Source organism: Dipteris shenzhenensis, chromosome 21, assembly GCF_047967505.1.
Source record: "Dipteris shenzhenensis isolate YYH24624 ecotype China chromosome 21, Dip_SZ_1.0, whole genome shotgun sequence".
NCBI classification, from domain to species: Eukaryota; Viridiplantae; Streptophyta; class Polypodiopsida; order Gleicheniales; family Dipteridaceae; genus Dipteris; species Dipteris shenzhenensis.
The window spans coordinates 19,094,790-19,105,859 of NC_141616.1; the positions used below are offsets into that span (position 1 = coordinate 19,094,790).

Consider the following 11,070-nt stretch of genomic DNA (forward strand, 5'->3'; position numbering starts at 1 on the left):
ATATTGTCATTGCACTCATTGCAAGCGAGAAGTACGACATCAACGTCGTATTATCATGCGCCACTTGCGGATGTATGGGGAGGAGCCGGAACCAGTACCCCCCGTTGGTGTTGCACATGTTGATGGATCATCGGTAAGTCAAAGCTATTTAAGTTCGCAATCTTATTGTATACACGGAATTAGGAGCACATAGATAATCAGTGGCCGGACTTTGCGAGAGAGCCACGCAACTTACATCTTGGGCTAGCCATGGACGGCGTGAATCCTTTCGGGTTACGCTCGACATCTTGGTCGACATGGCCCATAGTCGTGGTGAATTACAATATCCCACCATGGCTAACAATAAAAAAGGGACACCTCATGCTTGCACTACTTGTGCCAGGAAAGTACAAGGCAAGAAACATGGACGTGTACATGGCACCTTTGATAGAGGAGTTACAGATATTATGGAGAGGAGTGCAGGTCTTTGATATTTCCAGAGCTCCTAGGCATACCAATGATATTTCCGTCAGGGGTATCTTGATGTGGACCATGCATGACTACCCAGGATATGGAGAGTGCGCAGGTACGTGGTTATGTCTTTACATGTACAATGAGGGATTATGCTTTTTATACTCTCTTTTGCACGCATGTCTTGTACTAACATATTCATGCACGCGTGCAGGGCTTGTTACAAGTGGGTACCATGCTTGTCCTGTTTGTGGACCCGCTCTGAAATCGCTTGCACGCTACTCCAAACACATGAGGAAAAATGTTTATGAAGGTCATGCTCGATACCTTCCGCTCGACCATCTCGCACGTGGAGGTCAGCTTGATCCACCACCATCATATTTGAAAGCAAGTGATTGGATTCAAGCTTGGAGGGAGAATGGAGAGGAACCTCCTCCTGGTATGAAGAGGCTATCGATCTTTCACGAGCTTCCTTATTGGGGTCAGTTACAAATCAATCATCTCTTGGATCCCATGCATATCTTTAAGAATGTGGGGGCTACCATTTGGGCACACTTGGTTGGTTCCAAGGACTCGAGAGGAGTGCGAGAAGACTTGCGTGCTATGAATAGGATGTCTCGTTTGTGGCCCCAAGTGCATGCTTCAGGAAAAGTTGTCCTCCCGAAAGCAACGTGGATCCTCTCTACGAGGGAGGAGGCAGTGATCAAGGCAGACATTGCCTCTTTTCAAACACCAACAGGGTACATGCGTTGCTTGAAAGGAGCATTTTCAAAGGACAATAAGCTTAGTGGCCTCAAGTCCCATGATTGGCACAAGGTCTTACAGGTATTCTAAGTAGAATTAGTGTACCGATAATAGTACAAGGGATTAGCGTAATTATTATTATGTTATATTGTTGACATGATTTCATTGTTGCTTTGATAGTTCATCCTTCCAATTACAATAAAAGGGTGCTTACAAGAAGATGTTAGAAATGCTATATTCAAGATCTGTGGTATTGTGAGGTATGCTTACTATCAATTCGCATTATGTATTTTCTTCATGGACATGTGAAATAGGTGGATATCTCAAATATCTTACATATGCATGGACATGTGAAATAGGTGGATATCTCAAAAAGAGATCTCTATATCGAGCATCGAGAAGGCTAGGGTGGAATCCATCGAAGCCGTATGCTTGCTTGAGAAGCACTTTCCCTCAAGCATTATGACAACTCAAGTCCACTTGCTTGTGCACATAGTTGATGAGGTGGCTATAGCAGGTACCGTTCATAATCGATGGATGTTTTTTCTCGAGCGGTTTATGAAAACTTTAAAGGGGTTTGTAAGACAAAGAGCAAGACCAGAAGCAAGCATGGCAGAGGGATGGCTTGTGCAAGAGTCATTAGTATATATCACAGAGTTTCTTGCATCCACGGATCCTGATATGCCGCAAGCTTGGCACAACAAGGATGATGATCGCATCATTGGCGAGGTCCCCCAAGGAAAAGGGATTGAAAGAAAGATGAGCGAAGAGCAAATGGAGAAATTCAATAAGTTTTGTATCCTCAATAGCCCTGAGATGCAGAAGTGGATTGAGAGATATGAAGTGGCCAAAGCAGAAAGAATAAATGCAAGGACGAGATTCAGAGTAATGTACAGGCGATCACAACCATATCCACGAGATCTGGCTCTTCTCCCTACTCACATGTCACTTGATTGGCTACAACTAGCTATACGTAAAGCCGAACGTGATGGAGAGACAATAAACGAGCGCGAGCGGGAGTTATCTTCTGGATGTATGGTGCATGTAAGTTTCTTATCTCTTGATGTAATTAAGTAATTATTTGTGGCAATATATGCTATAAAATAGGTGCATCTTCATTGTTTTAATGATGCTCTTTTACAGTACAAAAAGTACAGTGCATTATGGTCATATGGACGACATTTTCGCATAGAACGCATCGATTCAAAGAGAGTCACGTATGATTGTGGAGTCATGGCTAACTTCACACAAGATAGCCGAGCAAGTGCTTCGGATACCAATCTTCTCTCCTCACAGTTGGATTATTGTGGAACCATACGCGACATCTATGAAATTGATTTCAGACGATTTACTATTTTCATTCTTGATGTAAAATGGTTTAGAACTACTTACAACGGTCCCCATGCAACTGTGAGAAAAGATGGTAGCGGTCTCTTTGCAATAAACTCCACCAAACATTGGACCGATGAAAGTGATACTTTTGTTCTTCCCGAGCACTGTGAGCAGGTGCATACTAATGATTCAATTAGTCGAAGCTTTCGTTTTTTAAGTCCATTGATATATATATAATTGACGACATTTGGCACGTGATTTTTCATCTTCAATATAGGTGGTTTTTCATCCGGATCGTTCTGATCCAAGATGGTGGTACGTGATCCAAGTTGCACCACGAAGAAAGTAGATTTTTGAAGATCGAGATGTGGATATGGAGATGCCACTACCAAATCCGGATCCAATTGATGAATCTAGCGAAGAAGATGTAGATCACCATATGAGGCAAGAGGAAGATGCGCATAATGACATCGCACGGGAGGAGGATGGAGATCACGATATTGACGAGGAAGACAACAATCGTCAAGATCGATCACCACACTTAAGCTTAATTGAAGAAGATGATCAAATACTTTTAGGTGAACGTACGATGCTAGAGTACGATGATGATATAGGAGATCAACTCGGTATAGAGTTGGAGATAGACTTGCTTGGCGCCTTAGACTTGGCTCAAGATGAAACAGTTGATGTAAATGCTCTTATTTAATTTGATTTTTCTCATCTCCAACTTGGACATGAATATATGAGCTTCAAAGGCTTGATGTACATGCTCTCATTTTTTATTTCTCTATGAGCTCAAACATGTATGAAAATTTAAAAAATTTTGTCATTGGAAGAAAATAAATTTTAAGGCTAAAAAAAAAAAAAAAACCTCTCTGGAAAACGTCGCTATAATATAGTCTCAGTGTCGCTATATAGCGACTTTTAAAAGTCGTTATATAGCGACTTTTACTAAAGTCGCTATATAGCGACGTTTAAAAGTCGCTATATAGCGACGATTTACGACACCCGATTTTTATACCGACGATTAACGCTAGGCGGGCGCTAATCGTCGGTACGTAAACGTCGCAATAGGATGCGTGTGTAGTAGTGCCTCACAGCGAGCATAGGGTAACATATGCAGGTGTGGCACTGCATCCTGTATCAAATTAAAACGGGATCATAACTCAGACATATGAACACCCATAGGTATCTCAATCAACCTTAACTTACAAACCCTTACCTTGTTTACGGTCACATCCCATTCTCCATACTTTGAGATATGATTGAGTGTAATCCTGCATGCACGATACATGTTTCCTCGACATCGATCACACAGACATTTGATTTTTTGCTCCAACCACATTTCGCGATGGTGGATACGGAGGGATTCATCCTCACTGGAGCTACTTGTTGAAGATGAAGACATCCTACAAACAAACAACCCACCAAATTTGCTCTTCTTCAAATGTTTAATTTAAACTCTATGTCGCGTCTAAAAGCGCATCTACAGTCGCATCTAAAGGCGCATCTAAACGCGCATCTACACTGTGTATTTAGACGTGCCTATAGATGCGCTATTAGATGCGAGCATAGATGCGGCTTTTAAACCTGCTTTTTAGCACACTCGCTTTGCTTTTCTTCACATTACTTATACTTCATGCGGCTTGCTTCCTTCCTTATTAGCAGATCCATAGTTTCGATGCTTAAGAGGAAGGCTTCCATACTTACTTCCAAGCTTACTCTTAAGAGGAAGGCACCCACACTTACTTCTAAGCTTAAAGGAGAGGAGGACGAACAAGGAGGAGAAGCAACTTTGAAAAAGAAAGAAGAACCTTCCATACCTCTATCCAAGTAAGTCTTTTTGCAGTTGATCTTGTTTGGAAGTTTGCTCTCTTCAGATTTGTACTTTCTCGTATCCAAAAAGCGCATGATCTGGGTATCAATGTCACGTTTGTGTGTCGGGCGCAATGTCATTTTCTACTTTTTAAAAATCCCGTCTGTCGGAGCGCGTCTATAGGCGCGTCTTAGAGCACATCTAAAAGCACGTGTAGAGGTGCGTCTAAATGCGCGTCTAGTTGTTTGCAGACACAAACAGACGCATCGATAGATGCTCTGTTAGATGCTCTATTAGACGCTCTATTAAACGCTCTATTAGATGCTCTATTAGATGCTCTGTTAGACGCTCTGTTAGATGCTCTGTTAGACATGTCTATAGATGTGCAAATCAAATGTGTCTATAGACGTGCTCTGACAGTAAGCCTCTCTTCCCTTCCCCTTTCTTCTCAGCTCGTCAGTAATAGATTTTTTTTCCTTTTTTTCAATTCAACATGTGGCCAGGAAGCGCTTCCAGCTCACCTGATCCCCGAGAATCTATTTGGAAGGACTTATATAACCTTTTAGGGCACCCTCCTAGTCCTGCGGAGTTATACGGGTATATGACGGGTACTCTAAACACTCCCTAGGAGTCGGCACTATAGACTCCAAACCACCCCAAAACGCCTGAGATCACTCCAGCAGAGTCAGCACAGCTGTCTTATGCCCCTTCCCCCATACCATCTTATGTCCCTTCCCCCATGTTGTCTTATGTCCCTTCTGCCATCCCGTCTTATGCCCCTTCCCCCATGCCGTCAAGAGGTCCTTCTGTCTCGCAGAGCTATCGACGTACTCCTGTGCCGTCGAGACTCGGTTCTCCAGCTACGAGTGGTCAACGTAGTCCCGTGCAGTCTCTAGCTACGAGTGGCCAGCGTACGAGCTCGACACGACAGGGTAGCAGGCGTAGTAGCAGAGAGAGCCATGGGGGATGCATGGTACAGTGCTTTGGGCCATGTGGCAGTGAGGAGGATGATGATTCAAATGATTTAGATGTGCCTCCGGGTGATGGTACGATTTATTATGACATCACTCAGATAGGAGGCATCTTGATGGATGCGCGGGGGAAGGACATCATGGCCTTCATGTGCTCTGTAATTGCTAACAATTATAGAGATTGCTTTATCCACTACAAAGACCAGCCAAAGAGGTTGGCTGATGAGACCCTCGCTACTGTTCGCTCTAGGACGTATCCTAACCCCCCCAATTGCCAGTTCACAAATAAATGGGCCAAGTCAAAGATTGTTACGATACTTGGCAATATATAAAAGATCTTCGCTTAAGAGGCAGGCACTAGCGGAGCTTGCCAGGCTTGAGGCAGGTCAACCACCAAGGGGCCCGTCCCACACCGCTCACAAGCGTGAGTGGAAGAAGGCAATGAAGTCAGCGAGGGAGGACCCCAATCTGCAGCATGTGGAGGCACGGAGGATCCAGATGGAGGAATATGGAAGCACGCATTTTGGAGCAGGGGGTATTGAATCATGGGAGGTCCAATTTGTAAGTATCGATCTCAAATTATATTGCTTATATAGTTTATTAGGAGGTTGTTTCTTTGTACTAATCCCTCCGTAAAGTGTATCGTCATGCAGCTTGAGATCATGGATAGATACCCTACTCCTGTGGAGACAGCCTACCACCGCCACCATCGTAGAGGAGATACATGGAGGCACTTCTATGATGACGGGTTGATTACTGAGGAGCAGTATACCGGGGAGATACCCGGGCTACTAGAGTGGCCCCCGAGGTATTTGAAAGTAATTAAATAATGCCAAAATTATAAGTAAAGATTTGATTTTTTATACATTGATATATGTTGTCCCTTGTTTACAGGCCCATGCACAAGACGATGAGGAAGAGGAGAAAGGAGATGCAGAAGGGAGCGTGGAAGGGAGCGAGGACTTGGAGAACATAGATTAGTCGTACAAGTAGTGCTAGCTACTCTTTTTTGTACTTAAAGCCACTGGCTTGGCTTTGTGCCTCTTGTATATACACTCCTCTTATTTTTTGTACTTGAAGTCACATGACGTGGCTTAGCTTCGTGCTATATGTATATACAAGCACTTTTTGAGCTTTCAATTTTATTGCGTTTTGGAGTTGTAATGTTTTATTTGGAATTGTAATTAAAATGTGGTTGGCTATAAGATTTGAATTACACAATGTGGATAAGAGATTCTTGTAACTATATAGCATACACAACATACACAGCATTCTGTAAATAAATAAATAAATAAATAAAGCGTGTCTATCAGTGCATTTAAAAATGCATCTATATATGCGTCTGTTTGTTCGAGTTGCGTCTATATTTGCGTCTATAAGCGCGTTTATAAGCGCGTCTATTTATGCATCTAACTGCGCGTCTATACGCGCGTGTGTTTGATATATATACGTGCAATTAGACGTAGGTCTCCAGACACGAAAATAGACGCACAAATAGACGCACCCGTAAGTTTTTTATTTAGTTCAGTAAATGCGTCTGTGCATGCGTCTATGGGTGCTTTGTCTTGTTGTGAAACAAATAAACAATTTGATTTTTGATAATTTGGGGACCAAGGCGGTTGATACTCGCTACATGCATTTCAAGTTCAAATCAAATTGACCACATAGAAGCTGAATAGAATGTGGGCAAAGAAAAAGGGGGGGGCAGCCTATGTTTTATAGTTTTTGGAAGGATAATATGATGCACTCAAACAGGAATTGTGGCCGCTACAATAAAAATCGCAAATTCTAATGAAGATAAAGTCGCTTCACAAGCGATGATATTCGATGCCATGGAAGAGGTGCAGATTTGGTTGACATATCCAAGAAAGTTAACACGAAAAGGATAGCTTCAAGAAGAGAAGGAAGAGAAGTTAGAACTCGCCTTGATTTGAGGCTGATTTGAAACGATTTTACTGTAACACACCACATTGATCCAATTGAATCTAATGGCCCATATTATTCTTTGGATGGTCGTAACCACTTAGTCTCCTTAATATATTATAGATAGAGTAACTCCCTTCTGTTCGAATATTAGTATCTACTCGTTGACACATTCAATTCAACCCAAACCAGTTGCAAACAATAGCTATTTTTGTGAAAAACATTCTGGGAGGTGCCCTGGGATCTGGGTGGGAGGTGGTTTGAGAGCGAGAGAGGACGAATTATTTAGTCCGTAATGTTTTGATTAACCTAAGTAAATCGTCCCTAAATCACCTAAATTAATCTACAGATCTTGATCTTGAGAGCTCCATTCCGCTCACTTTAGCTCTCTCCCTTCCCTCCCTTCTTCTCTTCCTCCACTCTCTCCCTTCTTCTCTTCACTCCCTCCACCTCTCTCCCTTCACTCCCTTCTCCTCTTCTCTTCCTTCACTCGCTCCCTTCTGCTCTTCCTCCACTCTCCCCTCCCTATCGCTCCCTCACTCTCTTCTTCCACTCTCTCCCTCACCCTCCCCCCGAGCGCTCACCCTACTCTCCCTCCACTTAGCCACCCATGCTTTACTCGCAGCAGCTCCTTCCTACCTCTCTCCCTCGAATCCCCCTATCCCTCCCTAATTCAACTCTGCATCCCCATCCCTCCCCCTCCTTATATATTCGCGCATGGCGGCAGCTGGAACTATGTTCTAGAATTCTCCACTAATTCGTGCATCGCATAGGTTAATCGACTTCCTCCTTAATTCGTCTCCCATCACATAGGTTAATCGGGCATTGTGCCATTTCGATTAATACTAATGTCCGATTAAAATTCATTGTGGCCATGTACATTCCGATTGCGAATAAATTAGTTGCCTTTGGTTGTACATTCGATTGCCAATAAATCCAAGGACCGAGAGCGTGATCGAGCTCTTCATAACATGTCGTTTATCAGGTAGTAAAGCTCTGAAACAGATCTGAAAGGAGGAAGGACATTCTAATGAAAAAGATAGATTAATTGCCTTTGCATGTATATTCAGATTGCGAATAAATTAGTTTCCTTTGGCTGTACACTCAATTGCCAATAAATATCAGGACCAAGGGCGTGATCGAGCTCTTCATAACATCTCGTTTATCAGGTTATAAAGCTCTGAAACAGATCTGAAAGGAGGAAGGAGAGTCTAATGAAGATCTCCATTAGCGGCGCTCAATGAGCTGTTACATGTTCCTACCTGCCCCCTACCTGCCCATTCATAGCTATTCTATTTGCCCATTCATAGCTATTCTATTTATACGACGAACTTTCATAAGCGTGACTTGAATACATATCAAACGGGACAAAGGAGGTCCGTCCTCCGTGAGCAGATCATGCTACTGCAGCTTTTGGAAGACAATCTGCATGCCATGCTGGGGCTGCAACGTGACGACAACGGTGGGCGCATGTGCGTAGGCGGATGCGACATGGAAGGAGAAGCGCTGGAGGAGGAGGGACAGCACAAGCTTGGCTTCCAGCAGCGCGAATGTCTGCCCAACGCAGATGCGCGGACCCATCCCAAAAGGCATGAACGCCGAGGGGTTGCTGGCAGCCTTGGCGATGCCCTCGCTGAATCGTTGTGGGTTGAACTCGTTGGCGTCAGGCCCCCAATACTTGGCATCGTGATGCAACGCTATGATCGGCACCACCGCCACTGCCCCCTTGGGTATGACGACGTCCTCGCTTAACTTCAGCTCCTTGTTGCTTGCCTTCCTCGACAGCTCTGTAGCTGGCGGGTAAAGCCGCAGCACCTCATTCAGCACCATCCCAACCTGAGCCATCAACCCAACACAACCCTTCAATATCAGGAAAAAGTATGCATCCCATCAAGTTGACCCTGTTACAAATGCGATCCGTTTTGGGATTAAAACCGTGAGGGACTGGCTTGAACAAGAGAGAGAGAGAGAGAGAGAGAGAAAGAGAGAGAGAAAAGACAGAAGCTCCTCACAATTTTTAGACTATTGAGCGAGTCTGCCTTGGGCTCGTCCTTTCCGCACACTGCAAGAACCTCTGTCCTCGCTCGCTCCTGCCACTCCGTGTGCGTGCCCAACGCCATGAGCGTCCATGTTAGCAATGTAGATGTCGTCTCGTGGCCTGCGAAATAGAACGTCTTGCATTCGTCCACCAAGTCCGCAACGCTCATGGTTGAGTTCATCTTCCTCTGGTCCCCTTTCACATCCTTCTTGTTGGCAGCCAACATCAATCCCAACAGATCGTTTCCGGAGAAGTTGTTTGAACGGCCCGCTTTGGCTGCGGCCATGCGACTAGATATCATTTTCCGCAGTATGGTTTGGATTTGGCGATCTAGACTCCACCGGTAACGATTCGTTGAGGTCGGGATGAATCTGTACATATAGTTTGGAAACATTCAGCGACCACCCATTTCGAGAAATACCCGCAGTCAGTACCGACTTCAACATGATTCAGGGCGAATAAAATGATATACCTTAATCCTGGAATATATACGCTCCGCGCAGCCTTGTCGACAAGAATCTGTTGCTCGTGTTGTATCGCAACTACCCGCTTGCATTCTGCGTAGCTGCTGCCGAAGGCCGTGTGTGAAATGACGTCTGCCGTTAGATTGGTAAACTCCTCATGCACATCGATTTCCTTGCGCCCTGACGCTTCTTGTTCAATGTCGGCTGCCCACCTATCCAACATAGAGGTCGTGCAAGTCGCCATAGTCGGCGTCATAGCCTGCAGCCGATCGGATTATTAGTCCTCGGTTGCGCGCAACCAGTCAGCAGGAGCAGAGCTTTATCGTTCACGCACCTTCAGCTTGTCCAGATGGAAGGCTGGGTTCACTATCCGCCTGTGTTGAGCCCATAATTCTCCTTCGAGATTCACTAGCCCGTTGCCAGTCAAGTCTTTGTTATCAGGCCTTCGTTCTAGTTTGCGGTTATGCCCAAGCAAAACTTTCCGAGCGTGCTCCGGCTTTGTCACATATACTCGCGCTTGAGAACCAAACCAAAAGAAAAACGGGGTGCCTATATACAGAAGAAAATTCATTTTCCATTTTGCGTCAACGAACGGCCTTACAGCTAGACACACACAGCAGCATAACACTGGAAATACTAAAGGAAAGAGAGATGAAATTGAGCGTTTGGCGGAAGACGCTATCAAACAATGTACGTCCAGCTTCTCATAAAGCGACTAATTACCAAGAAACTTCTGTGACCACGAGAAGTAATGGGGGAGAACGCGTGGTACAATGTCGTGAGATAGCTCAGGCATGGGAGATCTGCGAGCTTGTTCGCGCAAAGCAGCCATATTTGGAACGTTTCCGCGAAAGAAACGATAAGGCAGGCCTTTGAACCCCTGAGCTTCAAGGGCTCGCTTCGTTTCAAGGACCTTCAAGCACAAGGACAAAAGCGGCCTCCATACTAGTAGTGTGAAGGCCAGTAACAGTGCTGTGATCATCGGAGGCAGCAAGCCGGCCATAACGAAAGCAGTGTGTGTGATCTCGTATGATCCCACGAAGGGTGCGCGCACTTTTTGTGTGTGTGTGTGTGTGTCTCAGACTCACACTCTCTGATTACGATGCGTTGAGAAGACAAGATGGAAGTAAAATGACAGAGCTAAAACACGACGACGCACTTTGTAGCCAATAGGCATGGTTAGCTCAGTTGGAAGCTTTCATAGAGAGAATCTAGTACCAGACGCCTTTTCTCCCACGTGTTGAATCCCAGTAGGCAGGATCTTAGCTTCAGCGAATGGATTCCCCTGAGGTTCTAGAACACGCCCTCTCACTTTTTGAAACACGAACACGC

At 44.7% G+C, this 11,070-nt stretch overlaps 1 protein-coding gene across 1 annotated transcript; it reads right to left on the minus strand.

The window, feature by feature from the left end:
• Nucleotides 1-8,381: 8,381 nt before the first annotated feature.
• Nucleotides 8,382-10,814, minus strand: LOC147888594 (cytochrome P450 CYP72A616-like). The gene is made up of 5 exons (XM_087392748.1): nucleotides 10,462-10,814; nucleotides 10,073-10,287; nucleotides 9,747-9,997; nucleotides 9,249-9,645; nucleotides 8,382-9,072 (listed from the first exon to the last, which is right to left on the minus strand). Exons 1-5 carry the CDS (start codon nucleotides 10,739-10,741, stop codon nucleotides 8,638-8,640), a joined length of 1,578 nt encoding a protein of 525 aa, XP_087248874.1. The 5' UTR covers nucleotides 10,742-10,814; the 3' UTR covers nucleotides 8,382-8,637.
• Nucleotides 10,815-11,070: the final 256 nt, after the last annotated feature.